The sequence below is a fragment of the Hippoglossus stenolepis genome, chromosome 17 (assembly GCF_022539355.2).
Source record: "Hippoglossus stenolepis isolate QCI-W04-F060 chromosome 17, HSTE1.2, whole genome shotgun sequence".
Taxonomy (NCBI): Eukaryota; Metazoa; Chordata; class Actinopteri; order Pleuronectiformes; family Pleuronectidae; genus Hippoglossus; species Hippoglossus stenolepis.
Window position 1 is genome coordinate 2,188,344 of NC_061499.1, and position 22,567 is coordinate 2,210,910.

General features: G+C 46.3%; 1 protein-coding gene across 1 annotated transcript; it reads right to left on the reverse strand.

Annotated features, from left to right (window-relative positions):
* Positions 1 to 52: 52 nt before the first annotated feature.
* LOC118124950 (F-actin-uncapping protein LRRC16A) lies at positions 53 to 22,275 on the reverse strand. Its single transcript, XM_035183185.2, has 38 exons — positions 22,004 to 22,275; positions 18,267 to 18,364; positions 15,336 to 15,386; positions 12,057 to 12,116; positions 11,724 to 11,845; positions 11,460 to 11,557; positions 11,308 to 11,378; positions 11,094 to 11,167; positions 10,779 to 10,854; positions 10,454 to 10,542; positions 10,226 to 10,320; positions 10,008 to 10,094; positions 9,831 to 9,934; positions 9,650 to 9,727; positions 9,192 to 9,268; positions 8,928 to 9,032; positions 8,485 to 8,554; positions 8,303 to 8,384; positions 8,135 to 8,234; positions 7,992 to 8,046; positions 7,704 to 7,876; positions 7,516 to 7,584; positions 6,947 to 7,040; positions 6,770 to 6,868; positions 6,559 to 6,687; positions 6,339 to 6,461; positions 6,082 to 6,257; positions 5,736 to 5,823; positions 5,495 to 5,656; positions 4,948 to 5,005; positions 4,585 to 4,835; positions 4,371 to 4,486; positions 3,757 to 4,222; positions 3,608 to 3,650; positions 3,246 to 3,521; positions 3,013 to 3,138; positions 1,890 to 2,084; positions 53 to 1,725 (listed from the first exon to the last, which is right to left on the reverse strand). The coding sequence occupies exons 1-38, from the start codon at positions 22,041 to 22,043 to the stop codon at positions 1,604 to 1,606; spliced, it is 4,398 nt and encodes a 1,465-aa protein (XP_035039076.2). The 5' UTR covers positions 22,044 to 22,275; the 3' UTR covers positions 53 to 1,603.
* Positions 22,276 to 22,567: the final 292 nt, after the last annotated feature.

The window sequence follows — 22,567 nt, forward strand, 5'->3', positions numbered from 1 at the left end:
GGGAAACAGGATTTATTCATATAAACATACAAATACAGATGTTTCCAGGTGTGAAGGTCCACTCACATATAAACAATATAACATATCTTTTTTTTAAAAAGCAAAATATTTCAAAAATATTGTCCCAGTATAAAGAAAACCATCACCAAGTCTCTTAAATGAAAATAATAAATCAGATTTCTGCTCCAATGACAGTAAAACCCCAGAGTTCGTGTACGTGACTCTGATTAAAACCCATTTCAACGTTAGTATTTACATCGGGACATAAACACGTGTCAGTGCAGCAGTCGGTGATTGACAGACGTCAGAATGAGACGATACAGCAGCGGTGACAGGTCACATCAGAGGAGAAGAAGGATTTTAGTTTTTAAAGAACAACATCTGGAAAGTTAAAGTTTTAGTTTTCTGCCAGAAGAATCTCATTGGTTGAAGTGACACCTCAGTGGGCGGAGCAGCGACGCGCTGGTTTCTCGTGGTCATGTGATGTTCGTGGTGACATGTTCACGACTTGTTGTCGACTCAGGAGAAGACGACTGCTGAGGTTTAAAGCAACACGCTGTAACTTACTGAGCAACAGCGCCCCCTGCAGCCACATGTGGTGATTACCTCTAAGGCTTGCTTATATTAATATACATATTTAATATATTTTGATTCATGTCACTATTTTCTTTACTGGAAGTGGTTTCATGTGCAGAATAAACAAAGTGTCTCAATGTGTTGACTCTGACTGGGTCGTCCCTCTGGATATTACCCATGATCCTCTGCTTCCTGACCCTGAAGAGCTGCAGCTGGAACAAATCCACCGAACTCTGTTCAGAATTCTTCATGTTTTAACAGTTTCCTGCTGAATATTGGAGATAAACTCTGGTTTTTAATAACTTCAGAGTGTTTTTAACTGATCTCAGTTCAGCTTCACTCTTCAACTGCAGCTGGTTGTGACAGTTGAAGCTGTGACTTCTCTTATTCCGTCTTATTTCAAGAACTAAAAACTTAAACTGAAAACTGAAAAGTCAAAAAGGAGAATAATGTGTTAGAGAGGATAAGTTTGTATGTTTTACAGTGTCATTCAAATTATATTATCCACAGAAACTGACCTGAAATATTTTCTAGTCATGAACAAGAGGAATGTTTTAAATAAACGCTTCAAAATCTCAACTCGCAGCCGAGTCTTTCATCATATTTCATCAAATTAAACATAAATCTTTTTGCCGTCTCTGTTGCCTTTAGATGAAATAAAACCCTCAGCAGGTTTGAACTGGTCGTTAACAGTCGATTCAAATTAAACACAATAAGACCAAAAAAAAATAACGTTCGTTTCAGTTTGAATCAGTTTCATCGTCTCTTTGGTTTTTGACATATTTTGAGATATAATTTTTGTTTCTGTTTCTAGCTGCTGCTCCTGATTGACAGTTCTCTGTTCCGTGGAGAAGATGGAGCCTCAGATAATGATCCTGTTGGAGACGCTGATGAAACCCGGCTGATCCCAGGTCAGGAACCTCTTCTGAGTACACGAGCCTCACCAGGAACTGTTAAGAAAACTCAATGTCATCCGAGCACACGAGTGATTGTCCTGAAACGTCGGATTCTAAACGTCTCGCTGGCGTCAGACCGAAGGAGCCTCGTCACCGGACTCCTCCTCTGATTTGCCGTCAGACTTGAGATCGGCCGTTTCAGTCTCGTCCTCGGCCGGACTCAGATCTGTGTCGGCCAGCGACGGAGGCGCCGCTACAGAGAGAGAGACAACAACCACAAGAACCTCAAACTGAGAACAAATATGAAATATAGCTGAGTATTAATAATTGATGAACTTATCTATTGTTGATTATCATTAATTAACCATAAACAAATTTGTAATTCTTGCTACGTTTTGAGAATGTGATTATTCAAACCATAAGCGGGGAGGGACTGGGTGCGCTCTCGGTCCGCCTCCGTGTCGGAAGGAGGAGGGGCTGAACTCTTCAGAGACGACCACTGCCTGCCGCCGCCGGCACCGGGCTCCGCCCCTGCCTCGGACTCCACCCCTGCACCGGGCTCCGCCCCTGCACCGGGGTCAAAGGCATCGCCAGCGTCTCCGGAAAAGTCGGCTGTTGAAACGAGAGACGAGAGGAAGCAGATCCGTCAGTGACCTTTAACAGTGTCATGTGGTCAACGTGTCAGATTGTAATCTGATTACCTGAAACACATTTAACTACATGTGTTACTGAGGTAAAAGAAATAAAATCGTGTTTTTAAAGAGTTTTAACGTCGACGCCGACGTGTGAAGTGAAACACACTTTGTCAGTTTGTCAGTTTGTGAAACGCCTCCTGTTCTCCCTCTTGTGATTACACAGAAGAAACGTCGCTTTAAGGAAAAACACCGACTTCCTCTAAGTGTTAATTACACAAGTCGAGTGTGGACCCACAACACGCACACTGACACTTGGACGTGTCGACAACAGGCTGCGACTGAACGTGCGCTGCAGGCGACACGGGCCTCGGGTGTGGAGGCGTCACACGTTATATTTATCAGCTCACAGTGACTCATCGGAAGAAACAGCTGAATTCCCAGCAGCCACTGCGGCGTGGCGTCCTGGGGTTCGGATGATTGTTTTTAACATGAACTTAGGACAAATAAAATGATGAATACAAGAAAGTAGAAGCTTCAATATGATCCTAAAACTGCTAAATAATAAAAGTAATAAAATGATCTGGAACCATAATATTAGATGAGAAATGATTATTCTGGTTCATCAGGATATTTATCAGTTTTAAATACATATTGGACAGTGGACCATGAAAAAGTAGTTAAATGTATCTGACTTTTCTTTAGTCAATTTGCATCAGATAATATTTTAAAGCTGAAAAATAGTAAATGTTTAAATGTATAAATATTTAAATGTTTAAATCCTTCTTCTAAAACTGATGTGAACAAACCGTTTTGTGTTGTTTTAATGTTCCACATAGAGTTTAAAACTATAAGTGATATTGCTGCTGCCAGTGTCGAGTGTGTGGGAATCGAACAGAGACACGAACCGTCCACTGGCGACAGGCGTCCTGCAGAGTTGCTGCTCACGCTCTCTCGCTCCTGCTCCGACGGCGCCCTCTTCAGGCGAGGAGCAGGAAGTGGGGCTTTGGCTGCTGGAGCCTCAGTGGAGTCGTCTGAGAAGAAAAACACAGACTGAGATTTAAACTACTTTCCTACTTGAGGGGATGAATATACGTATCTTCTTGTGATTGAGCAGAAGACTCAGTAAAGCGTAGTGTACCGTGAACGTTGGTGCTGCTCGGCAGGGGACTGGTGGGACTGGTGGGACCGGTGGGACAGGTGGGACTGGTGGGACCGGTGGGACAGGTGGGACTGGTGGGACTGGTGGGACCGGTGGGACAGGTGGGACTGGTGGGACTGGTGGGACCCGGCGGGGGTTTGGCGGCCTGGCACGGAGGCGGTCTGGGGCTGACGCTCGGCGGTTTGGACCTGGGGGGCGGCTCCGGTCTGGACTCTTCGTTCTCCGCCGGGACGGGGGGGTGGATGTCGGACATGGCTGCAGGATGTGAAGTTTCACGTTTCACGATACAGTTTAAATCATATCAATATATTTATATTTATCAGGATATTAAAGAGATTCACCTTTGTCTCCGTCCACTTTGTCCTGAGAGGACGACGACTCAGACTGAAGACACACACACAGGTTTAATGTGTCGCTGAGGACACGTCAGTTATCAGCAGCACATACGTTTGAATACGTTATTTGAAGAACTCAATGTGACCAAACCCACCTTCTTCACAGCCATCCTCTCCTGTCGGGCCTTCATCTCAGCCATCAGGTCCATTCCCATCACAGGAACTCCAATATGGCGAGGTTTGTGGGGGTGCTCCTCCTCCTCCTCCTCCTTCTCCTCCTTCTCCTCCTCAGCAGGAGGCGGACAGACCTCCGTCTCTGAATCTGAGTGGTTCACGGCCTGCGCCCTGTGGAGCTCCTGATGCGGCTCCGCTGGGGGGGCGGCGTTCTTTATGGGCGGTGCAGGGGATGTGGGCTCCTCAGTCACGGGGCTGACAGAAGAAGAGGGGGCGGCGGTGCTGGAGGTCACGGGCTGAGGAGGCGTGATGGCGGCGGCTCCGTGGCTCTTCTCTGAGCGGGACGTCCGGGATTTGATGAGGTTGAAGAAGCCGCTCTTCCTGGACTCACGTTTCTTCTCTGTTGCTTCCTGCGGGTTTGACGCTGAACCTTTGACAGATGGAAGTCTGAAGAAAACAAGATCAACTTTTTACTTTTACTTTCGGGAGTTTTGTTTTTATGAACCAATCAAATCTCAGTTTTCACACTTTTTGATACAAATCATTTTTTACGCTGACGACACACAACTCTACTTCTACATGTTCAAACTCTCACTTGAAGCTGAGTCTGATGACTTTCTTGGAGAAGAAGTCGTCCAGGCCCTCGTCCAGCTTTCCCATGATGCTGTTCTGCTCGCCGTCTGGTGGCGCCGAGCCGCCGGCGGCCTGTCGCTGAAAGGGAACGGTGGAGAAATGAGTCAGCAGCTCGTCTTGGATTCATTTGACTTCACTCATCGAAAGTCTCGACCCTCAGTCCGACAGAAACCTACACGTGGTCGACTGGGCTTCGTCCTCTTCTTGGGTTTCGGTCGTAGTTTGGTGCGATGCTCCAGCAGCTTGTGGTCCACCGGCAGCAGATCGCCCAGAGGGAGGGACCTCGTGTCCGTGGACCTCGGGGGAGGAGGGAGGTCTCTGTACGCTGACATCCTGTCGGGTAACGGCGAAGAAGGAGGAGGAAGAGGAAGGTCCTCAACATGGATGGGAACCTCCTCCAGAGCTTTGTCCAGGTCAAACTCCATCTCTGTCGGACAGGATATACAAAAATATTATAAAATATAAATATAATTTAATTAATTTTAACGTGACAGAGTTGGACTGAGTTTATTTGTCGTGTGATTTTGTGTTTCACCCACCGAAGGCCACAGAGACGGGACGCAGCATCCTCACCAGAATACTCTTCCTCTTCGTCATCTGAGGAGCAAACATTGGATCTTTTTTATATTTCAACTCAAACAGATCATTTAAGTTTTAGCTCAAGTTCAGTGATTGTGGCCAAAAGAAATCGCGATAATGATATTATCACGATTTCTTTATAGAAGATCAGTGAAGTTCATCTTTCAAATTGTTTAATGTGAGTTTTATCTCATTTCTGGCAAATTAATTAAAATCTAAATACAACAAAATACTAACACGTACAAGGACTGTGCAGATGATGACCTCATTACGATCAGAACTATTTTCACATTAATGTATTAAATGATGATAAGTGTAAAAGTATTAAATACAAATTCAGAGTTATAATTATTAATTTAAATTATTAATTTTACACTAATAACTCAAACTATTTTAAGGTGTGAACCAGACTCATCGCGACATAAAGAAATGATTCAGGCTCTGGATGGATTCACACGACATCATCATACACGTCATATTAACACGTTATCAATAATTCTTTCCTACCATGCACGTGTCCATATCCTGCAGCCCGTGTTTCCGCTGTGGTTTGTGTTCCTGCTCCTGGTTCTGGTTCTCCGACTGCAGAACCGTCTCGTCCAGAACCTCGGCCTCCATGTGAGGCGCGTGACGCAGCAGAGGCGGGTCCTTCCTGCTCAGATGGTCGGCCTGGAGACGGAGGGAGGACGGAGGGATGAGGAGACACAACAAAAAGAGAGACGAACAGAAAGATGGAGGCCAGACTCACCAGAGTGTGTTGTGACCTGGACAGAGACTCCAGGATCTCGTCCACGATGCGATCGGACAGACACGACGCCAAGCTGAGCTTCACCTCACTGAAAAAACAAAAAACCACAGGACAGAAAATCAGACTGACGGCCGGGGACCACGTCTCAGACTTACCTCGAAAGGTTCTGTATGGTTTATTAATATTATTATAAAAAGTCATCTTCTCAGTCAGATTTAAATCATGATTCACGGACGTCATCAGATCTTTGACTCTGTGGCTCCCACATTAGAAAATGATCAGATATTTAAAACCTTTAAACTGCAGGAAGAAGAAAAGCTTCAAGACATCATGTGGCCAATCAGACCTGATCTTGTTGATGATGTCGACGCCGGACTGCTCCAGCAGCGTGGTGGTGATGAAGCTGCGGGGGATGGTCATCCTCCCGGCTCCGGCCGTCAGCAGCTCTTGACTAAGGCTGCTCCTCTTCATCACGTGAGGACACAGGCCCTCAGCAGCGTCCACCATGGACGCCAGCATCGTCTGAGGAGGAGGAGGAGCGAGGTTAAACTCAGGGATTTAGAGTTTGTTAAAAGCAGCAGCTAAACGCTGTGAGCTCGGTACCTGCAGCTGTTCGTCCATCACCCTCGCCACCTCTCCAGCCATCGACTCCAGTTTGTCCTGAATGGCTCCGACGCAGGCGCCCCTGCCCCCCCCGCTCCTCAGGTGGTACAGGTTGGGGAGGAGCTGCAGGGATGAGCCAGATAAAGAGAGAAGAAGACCACAAAGTTGAATCCCTGAATCTTTTGTTCTCCTCTGATTGTCTCCTGTCACGTCGTCTCACCGTCTTGGAGTTCCTGGCGTCCTTCATGAGGTTCTCCGCCACCTTCATGTCCTCCTGAACCGAGCTGCTCTCCGTGAACTTCAGAGAGTTGAGGTGATCCTGCACCTTCACGCACATCATATCCATCATCTGTAGACAAGGAGAGGTCAGAGGTCAGAGGTCAGAGGTCAGAGGCCAATCCCAGTTAGGCTCCAGCTGTGTGGTCTCCTGCCTGTTGTGTGGTGGTGGTGACGATCCCCTGCTGCAGCCTGTACGCCTGCTCCTGCAGGTATTTACGTGTCTCGTGGTTCCTCAGCAGATACTGTTCCATCTGCAACACCACACAGGAACCTGACTACAGAACTCTGTGCAACATGATTTCTTATTATACATATGATTATAAAGGGACCTTTAATAAGGCGTCCTCCGTCTTCTCCGGGTTCGCCTTCAGCGCCTGAGCAGCGTCCATGATGGGAACAGGCATGAAGCGAATGGTGTAGTTCCTGATAGAACGAGGAATAAGAAATGTACAAAGATCCACATCAGGGTTTAAACCATTTAACACTAGAATAGTGACAAATAAGAAACTTACACAGGACAGTTACAGTGTTTTACATCGTTAAACCGGATTAAAACAATTAAATAAAGTAAATAAAATAATACAATGCAGCATTAGAACAATAATAATAAAATAATAAAAATGAAAGAACTCTCATAAATATCAGTCCTCTAAATATTTTTTTCATCAAGATCAATTTATTTCTGAGAAAACGTCTGATACAATAAACTCACAATATGTAACTTTGGCCACTAGGGGTCTCCTAATCAAAACAATAACAAAAGAGCTAGTTTGATGATGTCGTGAAGCAGCGTGGGATCATGGGAGTTGTTGTCTTCTTGAAGAAGACGCCTGAATTACAGTGAGTTGTCTCTTCGCTGGAAATCGGTTGAGAAACAAACAAACAGACAAACACTCACTTCTCCAGAGCGGCAGCGACGTCCTGGAGTCCCTGAGAACTGACGTTGTTTCTGTCCCACACTATCGTCCTGCAGACACACACAGAGGAGGAGGAGGAGGAGGAGGAGGAGGAGGAGGAGGAGGAGGAGACTGAGGCGACTGAGCTCTAAACACTTGACCTCTGTGATCGGTTGTTTCTGGTGCTCACCTGAGTTTGGTGTTGATCTGCAGAGCTTTCGCCAGCATCTTGGCGCCCATGTCTCCCATGGCGTTTCCACTGATGTCCAGCTTGGTCAGAGACGTGTTGCTGCCCAGAGCGTTGAGGACAATGGAGAGGTCGGCCTTCAGCCGGGAATCCGCCAAGGACAGCGAGGTCAGCGGCTGCAGAGGAGGAGAGAGAGGGGAGCGATTTTTAATCAGACGATTTCATCCAAAAACGCCTGATGGATGAAATAAAGACAGGAAATTAAATAATGAATAAATATTTGAAACTCACTGAATCCTCCTCCTGAATCATGTGGACCAGGTTGTCCAGGACTGGAGACACATTTCTGGAGGAGCATCAGTTCAATGAGCATCAATATACATGGAACCAGAACAACTGGAACAACCAGGATGTTTCAGAGGTTTTTCACCCACTTGGACTTGATGTTGTGGAAGTTCTTGCCCAGTGAGAGGGTTCTGACGGAGCGGTTCTTGGCGAGCCACACCAGCAGAGTGATTAGATCCATGTCCAGACCTGAGGAGACAGAAACGAGTCACGATCAGAGTCAGTTCAGTTCGTAAAACGTCCAAAGATGTCCTCACCGTTGTCAGAAATGTCCAAACTGGAAATGTTGGGGATCTCTGCGATGCAGCCCTCCAGGATCTGGGAGCCTCCTGAACGCAGCTACGAGCAAACAGACGTCGCTTTGTCACAATCTCACAAAGCAAACTGTGGATATCTATTTTCATTTATCAGCTGTTCTCTGAGTTCACGTGTGTTTTACCTCACAGCAGCTGAGATCCAGAGAAACGTCGTTGAGGCTGGGGTTACAGCCGAGGCCCAGCAGCAACGACCTGCACACGGAAAGAACATCAAGAGTCAAAGATCCTCATCCTCCGTCTGATTTACAGACTAATTCCACAAACTGTCTTATAATAAAAATGGAACAAACAGGCTGTGTGGCTGTCAGTGGGGGCGGGGCCCAACCCCAAAGGGCCTGAACCTGAAGCGTTACCGTCCTCTGAGGTCAAATAGAAAGTTTGTGAGATCATCAACTAGTGTGTGGACATTTCTCATCTTCTGGTTTCCGTCCCTTCTGTCCTGCACCTTCTGTTTATCACGTTTGGACATACGAGCTTTTGTTTACTTTGTGACTGAAGCATTTTCCACTTCCTGTTAAACCTCTGCGATGTTTTTTACCGTCCTGATAAAAAGCAGTTTTCTTACTTCAGAGCCTCCAGCGGCAGCCGGGTTCCCGACAGGCTGACGGAGCTCAGAGCCTGAGAGCCGCTGAAGAACTGCTTGAAGGACGAAGGGATTTCTTTACACTTCCTGTGTGAGAGCGAGGAGAGACGGCGCGTCAGTATTGACACGGTAAGAACATGTGACTGAAAAGGAACCAATCAGGAAGAGAACATTTTTGCTTCCTCCTCGTGTATCATCTATAATAACACTGGACACTGTTTGATGAGTTCAGGTTTAACATCTGACCTGTGAGAGAAGACGGTCTTTGACATGTTCAGGACGGAGAGATGCTTCAAAGATCCTCGAAGCAAAGACGAACACACCTGGAAAACACAGAAATTACACTGAGACAAAAGAGGACGTACACAAACAGGACAACCATGTTCCTGACATGTTCCTGACATGTTCCTCACATGTTCCTCACATGTTCTGCAGGTTCTGTATGTCAGTAACATGTCAGAGTGAGTCCATGTGAGGATACAGCAGGACAATGTGTGGAAGCTTCCCAGTGAGCGAGTGGACGTGTTGATGAGGTTTCTAACACGTGACGGACGTGAAACTGGAAGAACACAAATATGTGTGTGTGTGTGTGTGTGTGTGTATGTGTGTGTGTGTGTGTGTGTGTGTGTGTGTGTGTGTGTGTGTGTGTGTGTGTGTGTGTGTGTGTGTGTGTGTGTGTGTGTGTGTGTGTGTGTGCTGCTCACCTGCTCCAGAGAGCAGTCGCTGTTGGACAGATCCAGAGTCTCCAGACTGTTGGAGTGACTCAGGAAACTGTGCAGGTTCTGTGAAGAAAAACATAAAAACATAAATTGAATAAACGTTGGCGTTGAGCCGGAGATGAGACGAGAGGCGGAGCCGGAGATGAGACGAGAGGCGGAGCCGCACCTGGAGGTCGTCGCCTCGCAGCGAGTTTCCCGACAGGTCGAGGTGTGTGAGGGTGGTGGCCACGACTGGGTTCGCACAGAGAGACTGACAGAGGATGTTCACTCCTGCAAATACAAAACTGACCTGAAGAAACTCTTCAGAAAGAGGAAGATGTGTTGTCTCTGTGTGTTTGTTCACCTTTAGGAGACATGGACGTCCTGCAGAGGTTCAGGTGCTTCAGGCCCATCGGCAGTTTGGCGAGTTGAGCGCTCAGAGCAGCAGCACCTGCACAGAGAAGCCTCCATTGGTCCAGCTCACACCTGAGATTAACCTGACACCTGTATCTGCAACCTGCACTGTCTGTGTGAGTCTGTGTGAGTCTGTGTGAGTCTGTGTGAGTCTGTGTGTGTTCTAACCTTTGTCCTCCAGCGAGTTGTTGCTCAGGTTGAGTGTGTGCAGCGTGGAGGCGGGGTTTTGTGACAGAGCGCCGGCCAGTTTCTGAGCAAAATCACTGACGAGAAATGTGAGCGACAGAACATCACAAACACACAAACACACAAACCTCCATGCAACACAAAGACATGAAAACACTAACTGACACTGATTCACATGAGCGTGACCAGTTCTCTTATTTGACCTCTGACCTCTTGAGTCCAGCGTTGTCCAGAACCAGCTCCTCCAGTCGACTGGATCGAGCCACGACCCTGAGGATCTGATCGCACACGTCTGTCGACTGGGCAACACACACACACACACACACACACACGTCACTATGACATCACAACATGACAACCAATAAGATTAGAGACGTGATCTACAGCTCGTTTATAAAAAACAATCATTCATCACCATGTGGTCGAGCTCACTTCGTTATTACTAATTTAAGAAGTGAGCATCGTCTGATTGTGTGTGTGGTTGTTTGTGTGGTGCAGAGGGAATTCTGGGTAAAAGTGTCCGGCAGCTTGTTACCAGTTTGTAGTCTTTGGTGGAGAGTTTGGTGAACCACTGGTTGAACTCCAGCGCTGCGATGATCGCCACCAAATCCCTGTGAAGAAGAAGAAGAATTTACATATTCAGACAAACGTTGTTTTATTCTTTGGAGCAAAAATAAGAATAAACTTTAATATTGTTTTTGTGAACACAAATAAAAACAATAAAACAAAACATTTAAAAGTTACGGTACAAATTAATCTGTTGGTAAAACTCTGTAAGTAAAGATGGACGACAGGACAAAGTGAAGCCAAAACATCTAATTGACTTTGAGCTGCTGAGTCGAGGACGAACCTGTTTTCCAGGTGGACAAAGTCCTGCAGGTTGAGTTCTCTGGTGTCCTGGGTGAGATAGATGGTGTCCACGTCCTGGACGACGAGGACAAGTGGGACGGACAGGAAGAGGAGACAGATTAATGATGGTGCGTTCAGGTGCAACACAAAGCAGAGGAGGAAGAGAAGGGACGTGAGAGTCATTAAAAACAGATGCAGAAGAAGACGTCACTGACCCATTGGACCTCCTCCCTGTACGGCACCCCCAGGTTATCACACACACACCAGTACTGATGAGAGAAACCACCTGAAAACAACAAGTCTCTTTAGCCTTTCAACACTTCGGACGTTTCACTGACGAACACATGTACGATGTGCGGCTGGTTACCGCAGGGTCCGAGCTCAGCCGAGCCCTGGTCGTCCCACATGGCCTGAAGCGCCGCCGTCCTCTCCGGAGGCTTGAGACTCAACTTCCTCATCACCTTCCTTCCTCAAAGAAGAAAGAAACATTCACCTTCAAACACATCGTCCACATTTTTAATGTCCACGTCAGGTGAAGACATCTTGTCCACAAAACCTCCAACCAGGTTCAATGTGGTGTGTCTTCCCCCTGGGGGTCGTGGGGTGTAACTGCGGCCTGTGTGGTACCTACACAGGTGAACCCGTGGGACAGATCCGGTGCAGACAGCTGCCGATATGAGCGATGACCTCGTCCACCTCCTCCACCGAGTTCAGCCGGAGGCTCCAGGGGCCGCGCTCGTGCTCCAACACCAACTGAACACACACACAACACACACACACACACACACACACACACACACACACACACGCACCACCAAATAACATCTTAAATTTTGAAATTAGGATTAAAATTAAAATGTGACAGGTATTTTGTTTGTTTGTGTGTCTGTGTGTGTGTGTGTGTGTGTGTGTGTGTGTGTGTGTGTGTGTGTGTGTGTGTGTGTGTGTGTGTGTGTGTGTGTACCTGAGTGGGCTTGTTGCTGCTGATCCCCTGAATATCCAGGTAACTGAACGACTGTTCAACCTGAAACAACAGACGATGTTTTTCTTAAATTAATTTCAACATCTTTTATTACAAGGACAATGTCATGTTCTGCCACTAGGGGTCTCTGGATCTCCAGTAGAAACTGAATGAGTCTCCGAGGGGCCGAGCCCACTTTTCATTCTCTGACGACTTAACATCCAGTCGCCCGGAGATCGAAAATCTAAACAAAACAAGATCTAACACAAATCGTAAAAAGACTTACCTGGATAAAAAGTATTTTTTGAATCCAACAAAACAGTGTCACACACGTCCTCACAGGCGACTAGGTTATCTTTTAATGTTTTATTACAATTATAAACTTTAGATATATTTATATATAAACTGATTTCTTGTTTTCCCTGAAGGAAGAAAAACTATTATTAAATTATTTTATTGTTTTGACCTCTGATCTTGTGCAGAAAGAAACTTGTGTGAGATAAAAACATGCGTCAGACGTCTGGAGTCTGACTGTTCTTCACATCCACAGATTCAATAAACATTAGATCAGATCAGATTAGCAGCCTCTGCTGTACACAGACACACGTGTATCGTATCCATAAAGTTTTATAAACTGGCTCATCAGGCTGTGAACTTATCGTCATCAGGCAGACGAGCGGCGGCGGCAGATTACACGCTCAGCTGTTCACATACTTTTGGCCACGCAGCGCATCAGGACGTTAAGGTCGACTTCGTGCTCAGTGGCTAACGTGTTGTTTTAGGTCGACTGTCGTCAAGCTCCGACTTGTTCTGAGACGAGAGCTGGAGACGAGACTGTGTCACAATAATCTGAGTCTTTCCTCACACTCGCTTATTTACTTACTCATTTCACAGCTTTAATAAGCAGATTGTCAACAACGAGACGAGTCACCGTGTGGACGATGTCTCTGCGTGAGACTGTAAAGTCTGAATCAGTGTTGACTCCACCAGGACGTTCAACCAAGAGTTTGAGACAGAGGCTGAACAGAGGAGCTGCAGCAGCGGACAATCTGAGGACAGTGTTTTCTGAACAGAAACATTTTACAGTCATAACACTGATTAAAACCATCAACCTGAAGATGAGCAGAACCATACATCTTCTTTAGAGATGGTTTCATAAAGAACAAACCTGTGACCAGCTCCAGTCTGTAGCTGATCCATCTGAACTCAACTGAGAATCAACAGTTTGTATTTATCTTCAACAGTTTAGGAAACGAGTCCAAATGAATCTGACAGACTGGAGGATTAAAGAGGCTGCTGCTGGAGGAATAGTAGTTTTTAGATTAGAAACAGATTTACAGTTTATTCTGATATATATATGGAGCTGGGAATCATTACAACAAGAACAAAACCTCAGGGTCAGGAATACAAAATAAATCACAGGGGGAACAGGAATGTAAAAAAACAAGCTACAAATAGTCTGCAGGACAAATGTCTGGAGCTCAGACGTAACCTCGCACACGTTTCCCCTCCAGAGAGAAAGTCAAAATAATGGTGGAGTCCGAACTCGCTGCCAAAACAGAGCAAGTGAGCGAGAGAGAGAGGAAGGGAGGAGGAGGATGGGGGGGGGCGAAGGAAAAGGTAGAGCTGTGAAAAGGAAAGTGAAAGGTTGAAGAAGAGAGGGAACAAATTAAAGAAAGTTGAATATGTAGGGAGAGAAAGTGGGAGAAAGAAAAGAGAGAGAGGAAGAGGAGGGTGGATACATGTTTGGACAGGAAAGAGAACGAGAGGCAGCAAGTGTGTAGAGAGAGAGGAAGAGGGGGGGGGGCGAGAGAGGGCGAGGGACATAGAGAAACAGTACACCCCCCCCCCCCTCTCTCTCTCTTTCCTTGCCAGCTGTTAAATTCCTCCATTGTCTTTTCCCTTCACACGAGGAACAGAGCAGCGTCTGTCTCACACAGACGAACCTTCAACGCTCTGCAACAACAGATCAGGGGTCAGCCGGCAAGGAGGTGATCTGATAACCTACAGTTTGGACACATTAGCCTGGGAGAGAGACGTCCACTGCTGAGGACGTCGATGGAACTCACAGACCAAAGAGACATGTCTCCTATTCTCTCTGAAGGAAAAGTCACAGTTCATTCACGTCTCCTCTGAAGGTCAAATCTCCAGAGTTGTGAAATCGTCCCGAGTCCATGGAATGTGTTGTTTTTATGTGTTCAGAGCGTTTAAACATCTCTTTCCAATATCCCATAATAACAAAGAGCAAAGTTCAACAATCAGGTTTGACCACAGGTTGATAAAGAAACTTGTTATCGTAGCTTGTGAGAAGTTCACATGAGAAGTTACTATTTAGAGCCGATTGTAAAATGATGTAAACTGCTTTTTAATTGATGACGTCAGCGACTCAGCCAATAGGGACGCAGGCTTTAGAAAGTGTTTATCTTTGGCAAAGTCATTTTCTTTGCAACGAATGAAAAGCATCTCATCCAGAAACCACCAGCGAGGATGTGCTTCCTGTTTCTGCATCGATACAAATGTGTGAACACATTTGTATCACAGCAGATTTATAAAAAGCTTTCCCACAGATTTGTGTTTCACATCAGAGAGAAACCTGGAAGTTTACCAGAGTCGTCCAAATAGAGGCTGAGAAAGAGGAAGCAGTTTCTGTAAGTGTCAGTTCACTTCTCTTCTTGATATTTTAAGACTCTGATGACCCATCATTTATAAAATAAGATGTTTAAAACTCAAATGAGCTCAAATCCCTGTTGTCCACTGTTCTGTTTAAAGACAGTAAATAATATGAGAATCAACCTTTTTCCATTTACTTTTCCTTTGACTGTTTCCAGACTGTTTTTCTCTGCCTCTCTCTCTCTCTCTCTCGCCCTCCAGGTCGAACTTTTCTTCCTCTCAGTGTTTTCCTTTCCCACAGGCTGCGTTCTCACAGCTGCATTGTGGGTAAAACTATCAAATATCTCCATATGGTGGGACCTGCTCTCATCTGGGCAGAGACTCAGAGGCCAGTTTGAGAAAGAGAGGGAAGAGGAGAGAGAGAGAGAGGAGAACACTGAACTGATCTGCGTTTTTAAAGTGCAGAATAAAGAGAAATGAGGAGAATTCACTGTGAGGTTATGAATATGTTTGAAAAACGACACAGATTTCACCTCCAATCCCCAGAAACTGTAGAGCTGCTGGTCAACAGCTGTAAAAAAGGGTTTTTGTCTAATTTGACTCAAACAGGAGGAAACACTGAGGCCGGTGGATTCAAGAAACGACTGAGCAGTAAAAAACAGATTCACAAACCTTGGCCGGGAGCCGAGTCGTCAGCAGATAAGCTCGATGGGACGCCAACGCCTGAGAACAGAGACAGAGACAGAGACAGACATCAGACATCAGACATCAGACATCAGACAGACGGACGGACAGAGAGACAGACATCAGACAGACGGACCTGAAGAGTCTCAGGAAACACACCGAAGACGAGATCCCACTTTCCGTTTGGAAGATGAACCTGATTCGGAGTCATTTACAGTTTCCTTGACCTTTGACCTCCGACAACCAAAATCTAATAAATCTAATCTTTGGGGGAATTTCCTCGAGGTGTTCTTGAGATTTCTCGTTCACGACAATGAGACAAACAGACAAGAAACAACAACAACATGGAAACACCCGTTTTTACAAGTTCAAACTGTTGATCTGATCATTTAGATTCTTAATAAATATTAGTATTTGTACATCGCAGATCAACTGTTGCTGTAGATAAACCAAAGAATTATGCAAATATACAAAACTCATATATCTTTTACTATTTATTAGTTTATTCTGCTACACTGAATATGTTTTATACTTCCTTACGTCTACATTGAATGATTGATCTGTGAATGTGTGTGAGCGGATCAGAAGTTTCCCTCTCGACCAACAGCTTCGTCTATTTTCACTTGGTCAACAGATGGGACGTTTTCCCGCTGGCTGGAAAACGTCCCATCTGTCCCCACGTGTTGGACGTCTGTCCTGCAGGAGAGAGAGTTCACGATGAGGCCGCTCGCTCGGCCAGCTGCGTTTCTCACTGACGGGATTTGAGTTCTTTGAGTTTGAGTTACGGTCTGAACGTGAAGAATCTACTTCGTCACGTTTTCACTGCAGAGGAATTACAAAACAGAAAGAATGAGAGGAAGCAACGGAGGGAGAACAGTTGAGAGAGGTCACTCCGGGTCGTGTGAGGTCAGAGAACAGCCAATAGGACGGAACGGAAGGGAGTGTCGGCCAATGGGGTGCGGCGTCGACCCGGGCCGAGGGGCGGGGCCTGTCAGGACCCAGCGTGAACAAGCTGGTTCTGTTTATAACGTCTGGAAACGCGTCGCTCAGACCGACGAGGGCGAGGGAGCAGGTGAGAGAGAGCACAGGCCGAGCACATGACAGGAAAACAGATGTGCACCAGGACAACATCTGGAGCAGGACGCACAGCGAGCAGCATCTGGAGCGACGGGTTTAGATTCTGTGGTTCAGGCGATGGAACAGTTCACACACAGACCAGCAGCTGTAGAACCAGAGGATGAAGGAGCCGCTTCTAAATCTGATCGTTAACTGAAGCCAGATCATCACGATTTCTGAACAGGAAACGGGTGCAGTCGAAAAATCAGTCGAAAATTATGTTGGATTATTCCTTTTGGCAAAAATATAAAAATACACAAAACACAAAATGGGTATCCTGAAATAAACGAAACTAATAAACTCAACTGTGTGTGTGTGTGTGTGTGTGTGTGTGTGTGTGTGTGTGTGTGTGTGTGTGTGTGTGTGTGTGTGTGTGTGTGTGTGTGTGTGTGTGTGTGTGTGTGTGTGTGTGTGTGCCGCTCTGAGTTGCTCCAGTCAAGTCCAGACAGGAGCAGCCTCCACATTCTGCAGAGTCGTGGAATGTGGCAGAAGGTGAAGTTTTAAAATGTTGAGCTGAACTCTGTGTTACCAGAAGGTTCCAGGTTTGAGTCCTGTGAGTTTTCACACACACACAGTTCATAGACGAGATGTCTGCTCCTGTTGCTTTGTATCAGGAATCAGGTCTTCAGTGATTCTCTGGAGGACGAAGCTGGAGGTTTGAGAGACGAGAACTAATGTGGATTCAGAACTATTTGGTTCTTTTGGTTAGAGGCTCCATCATCCAGACGAAGGGGAAACCTTCTCTTAGGCACGAGCAGAAATACAGACACACCCCAGCAACATTATCAGACTGATCTGCTGGGACAGTTTCAGCCGTGAGCCTCCAGACTGCGACACAGCGCTGGTCTCCTCTTTATACTCGTATCACGTGTCACAATCAGACCAGATTCGATGCTGCACGTCCTCGGAGGATCAACACACAGGGGAAGCTGATAAGATGATGAGAAGATTCCTGGAACTAGTAGATAAATATAGATACAGATGAGAAGTGAGAAGTTTTTTCCTAGTACTACGACAATGGTTAAAACTGAATCCCAAAGGAGGAGCAGAGTGTGAGCTGCTATCCTGAAGGACCTGGTGACGAGTCTGTGAACGAGGGAAACAGGGAAGTGCTGGAGCGACTCTGACCATCAGATCCTGACTCACAGCAGCAGCAGCTCCTCTCACTCAGCTAGTCGCTGCCCTTCCAGGTATTTAACAACCACACGCGGCCTCTCCTGGGCGCTTCCACCCAGAACCCAACACAACAGAACCAGGAGGGACCAGGCAGAAGAAACCACCGCTGCAGGTCACAGGGTTAAAACTCGTCTCTTCTGCTCGGCAGCGTCTCAGAAACTTGAACCTTCTGTTCATGTTTGAGCTTCTCGACCTGCAGCGACACGTCCAAGTGGAGTTCCGTCTCCTGGAGTAGATGAATTATTACCTCAGGTTGTGTGTTCAGTCCCTGTTCCTCTGCAGGTTTACTCAAAAACTACTAAACCCATTTACATGACGTTTTGTGGAGGGGTGGGGCCTGACGCAGCAAACTTCTCTCCTGTGATGGGAAAGGAGTGAATTTCCTTTTTAACAAGAAACCAAACCTGCTCATTTTGTGTGAAAGTGTAATTGTGACCAGGTCTTTGCTGTTGGAGCCGATCGGAGGATTCTAGTTCTAGATTCTATGTATTTTTGATGATGAACGTATGGAGAGAGGGGGGGCATGAGGTCGTGACCCGGACACTCGCTGCTGCAGGTCATGTACATTTTACACGTGAATTCAAACGCTAAGTGTCACATTTAGAAATCAACTGAGCCGTCACTCACCAGCACTCGGTTCTCCACCTTGTCACCTTTGACCTCCAGCTGGACTTTGCGCCGCAGGGTCAGCTTCACCCTCCGACCCACGGCCTCCCGCACGCTCTCTGCAACGGGAGGGAAACACGGTCAGAGCGACACCTGACGATTAACAGCACAACAGCTGGAGGCGTCAAATTACAGCTCAGAACACACCAGAGGTTCAGAGCTGTGATTTCATGAAGTCCCAGCGAAGCCACGAATAGAAGCAGCTCGGCCTCGCTCACAAACTCAGGGTTTAATTAAAGTGGGAATAATGTGGTGCTTCGTGAGGCCTTCAGGCGCACTCGTATTTACAAGGTTCATCAGTAGGAATCCACACAAACACTGCAGCACTAACACAAGGGTCGTGTTGGTTTTATACATTTAACGACGTTGTATCTCAGTATGTTGAAGATATGATGTTAAAACAACAGAGATGAAGATACAGAAACATATAGAATCGTCTTTAATGACAAACATATTGAACAGGAACTTAAACACGTCTGTAGATCTGTTGAGTTTCTGCAGGTGAGTCTTCTTCATCTTCTTCATCATCTTCTCCGTCTTTATCTTCTTCTTGGTCATCATCTTCATCGTCTTCATCACATTCTTCATCTTTGTCTCTTCCCTCATCTCAGTCTTCATCCTTTCCTTCTTCTTCTCCTTCGTCTTCCCATTGTCCTTTATTTTCTTCTTCTTTTTCAATCCAGATGTTTTGGCTTCATTTTTGGGAGCAGTCATGTCGTTCATCTTTATTTACTGTAACATTTCAGATGTACGTTCTTCTTCTTCTTCTTCTCCTTCTTCTTCTTCTTCTTCTTCTTCCTCTCCAGCTGTGGCTCCTCGTTTACAGTTACGTTACAGTTACGTGTTTCTGCAGATTTGCGTCTGTCCGTGTTTGTTTGTCTCTATATTTACTCTGAGCGACAGTCGTGGTGGAGGAACGCTGAGACTTTGCTGGTGCAGCTGTGGGAACATCCACAGAGACACAGGGGGGAGGGGGAGAAGAGGCGAGGGAAGAGAGAGAGGAAGTGAGGAGGTAAACTGAGGGTAAGAGTGTGTGTGTGTGTGTGTGTGTGTGTGTGTGTGTGTGTGTGACAGGGAGGGCCCGCCTTCATGACATCATGCCGCCCTCCTCCTCTCGGTGCCCGGACACATAACAAGGTCACGAGGAGGATGAAAACATTACGGCATGAAGCGGCGTGGAGGCTGATCAGAAACACATGAACCCCCCCCCAGCAGATCTCAGGGGGTTTAAACTAGACGAAGATGGTTCCTCCTCTTCTCTGTTTAAAGCTTTAATCAGTGTTCAAGCTCTTTGAGTAAAACCGAGAGAAATAGTTCAACTGAGGTGGTTTTATTGGTGCATCTTTTCTATTAACTGCACTGACGTGTTCCTGACGTGTTACTGACGTGTTCCTGACGTGTTCCTGACGTGTTACTGACGTGTTCCTGACGTGTTCCTGACGTGTTACTGACGTGTTCCTGACGTGTTACTGACGTGTTCCTGACGTGTTCCTGATGTGTTACTGACGTGTTCCTGACGTGTTACTGACGTGTTACTGACGTGTTCCTGACGTGTTCCTGACGTGTTCCTGCTGCTGCTGCTTCACAAACACTCACTACACAACATGTCAGGACAACATCTTATCTAAAGCATCGGACATGAAACTTTAATCTTTTAATCTCTTTCTTTAACATGTGAGATATTTTCACAGATTTCTCTTCCAGCTTGTGAAACGTGATCTCTTTCTTTCTGTTTAGTATCACGATAACCTGAATACAGAGTTTGGACTGTGAGTCAGCGGAGGTGTGGACTCCATTACAGACCAAAGGTCACGTTATCCTGGACAATTAAAACCGGCTCCATTCATTCGGACCAAACAAGAAATCTAAAGTGCGGCTGAAGCGATTTATCGACTATTTGATTTCCTGAAAAAATAATCTTCAACTACTGTTTTGATTTGTGAGGCCACCGGCTCCTGGTGTGGACGCATAAACAGGCATCGTGTGTTTGGAGTAGAACCGGCGTGTGGACGGTCGGCATCAACCTTGTGATGCTTTGCTGGTGATGAGCAGCATCAGGTCGACGTGTCCAAAGCAGCAGCTGAAAACACAAAGCTCCATTCATCCGTCTGTCCGACGACGTCCAGTGAGAGACGAGCTGCAGGCGTCCTCACACAGAGCACGGGGTTATGAGTCAGCCTCACTCAGCAGCCACTCGTCTGTCTGACAACATGAAGCTTCACTGCAGCTCCAAATCACTTTAAACTCTAAAGAATTGTACATTTTGTCCATTAAATCAACACAACTGTTCCACCTGAAACCAGCAGCTGGATGAAAGTGAGTCTGATGTGTGAGTGTGAACATGAGAAAGTTTCCTCCTTCTCTCCCTGAGCGTCTGTTCTCTGTGACTCTGCTGAGTGGGTTCCATCTCCTGTGAGAAGAACTGACTGAGAGTCAGCTTCAACTGTCACAACCAGCTGCAGCTGAAGAGTGAAGCTGAACTGAGATCAGTTAAAAAGACTCAGAAGTTATTAAAAACCAGAGTTTATCTCCAATATTCAGCAGGAAACTTAGAAACATGAAGAATCCTGAACAGAGTTTGGTGGATTTGTTACAGCTGCAGCTCTTCAGGGTCAGGAAGCAGAGGATCATGGGTAATATCCAGTGCAACACATTGAAACCACTTCATCGCTCGGACACTGAACGCTGGCTGCAGGGGGCGCTGTTGTTCAGGAATAGTTACGAATGCTGTTTTCACACATGAGCCCCGGAAAATGTTCGGAAACTTTTCTGGTGTTTGACGCATAAACTCGTATAAACTCTGCTGTGGAAAGATCAGTGTTGTTGTTTGCAGCTCATCCACACCGGCGTCGGCCCTCATCACCAGAAGATCTGGAACCTCCTCGTGTTTCCAAGTGGACGTCTTCGTCTTCTACGTGTACGGCTCCTCTTCTTCATCCTGAGATCTTTGTGTTCTTCCAGTTCACGTCACGTGTTAGAAACCTCATCAACACGTCCACTCTTCTGTACATTTGTGTTCTCCCAGTCTCTTTAAGCTCTGAAGCTCTGATTCTCAGAGAATAATTCAAGATGAGAACAATCTCCCGAGGCCTGATTTCTCTGAGTGTGATTTGCTGCAGCTCGGTTGAACCTAAAGGTCGTGGGTCTCGTTCTCCCTGATTCCAGCGTCAACACTTCCAGCCTGTTCCTGCAGAGGCTCAGTGATTCTCTGTGGTTTAAGTCTCTTCTGATAATATCTCACAATCCAAAGGAATTTCACAGGACACACCCCTGTCCCACAGCCCCCCCACCTCCAGCCTCAGACCAGGAAGTGTTCAGCAGAAACTCTCAGGTATCCAGCCTGAGCCTCAGGGCATGGAAATCACAGTCACGAGAGAAAAGTGATTTTCAGAGGCATGAAAATCACTTTAACATTATTATAACAGAGTTTCCCTGTGGAGCTCTGGTGATTAAACGTTGTGGTTGTTTTTACAGTCTGTTGTGTATTTCTACAATAAGGTGTAACCCTCAGTAGTGTGTGTGTGTGTGTGTTATTTCCATGGTGCACATGTGTGTCACTGCACTTGTATGTGATTTACTCAAGTTAAGAAACACTAGAAGAGTTTCCCTGTGTCAGTGAGGTTCTACTTTACTTTACTTTAATTTACTTTACTTTAATTTAACCTGAATACAAAGACTCGTTCCAGCGGTGAACTCACCCAGCAGCTCGGTGGGGGGGTCGGTCTTCTCCTGGGACATGTCTCCTCCTGTGCCGGGCTGAGCTCTGAGCTGAGTCCGGGGCAGAGCGCAGGGACCCGGGCAGAGTCGTGTGGAGTCGGGGGGGCTCGGAGCTCCAGAGCCCGAAGAGGCTGCGACAACACGGCGGAAAAACACGAGACGTGTCGGGGCGTTTAGTCCCGTTAGCGTCGGTTCACCTGTCCACACCCGAGATGTGTGTGTGTGTGTGTGTGTGTGTGTGATTTGTTGTGACACACACACACACACACACACACACACACACACACACACACACACACACACACACACACACACACACACACTGCTCTAATCCCTCCTCCTCCTCAGTCAGTTACAAAAAGTTTTCTGTGTTGAGGAAAATGGTGAAAGTCTGACACCTGGTGGACGTTTGTATGTATGTATGTATAATACTACTACTACTACTACTACTACTGCTCATAACAACAACAACAATAATAATATAATAATAACAATAATAATAATATAAATTATTGTTATTATTGTTGATCTTTTTTACTTATTTC

Excerpts from the sequence above, each read along its gene's own strand:
- LOC118124950 (XM_035183185.2), bottom strand. The coding sequence starts at position 22,043 with ATGTCCCAGGAGAAGACCGACCCCCCCACCGAGCTGCTGG. Across the intron at positions 9,033-9,191 it reads AAGACCGTCTTCTCTCACAG|GAAGTGTAAAGAAATCCCTT; the intron begins GTCAGATGTTAA and ends GCTCTCACACAG. Across the intron at positions 8,235-8,302 it reads TTTGGACATTTCTGACAACG|GTCTGGACATGGATCTAATC; the intron begins GTGAGGACATCT and ends CTGTCTCCTCAG.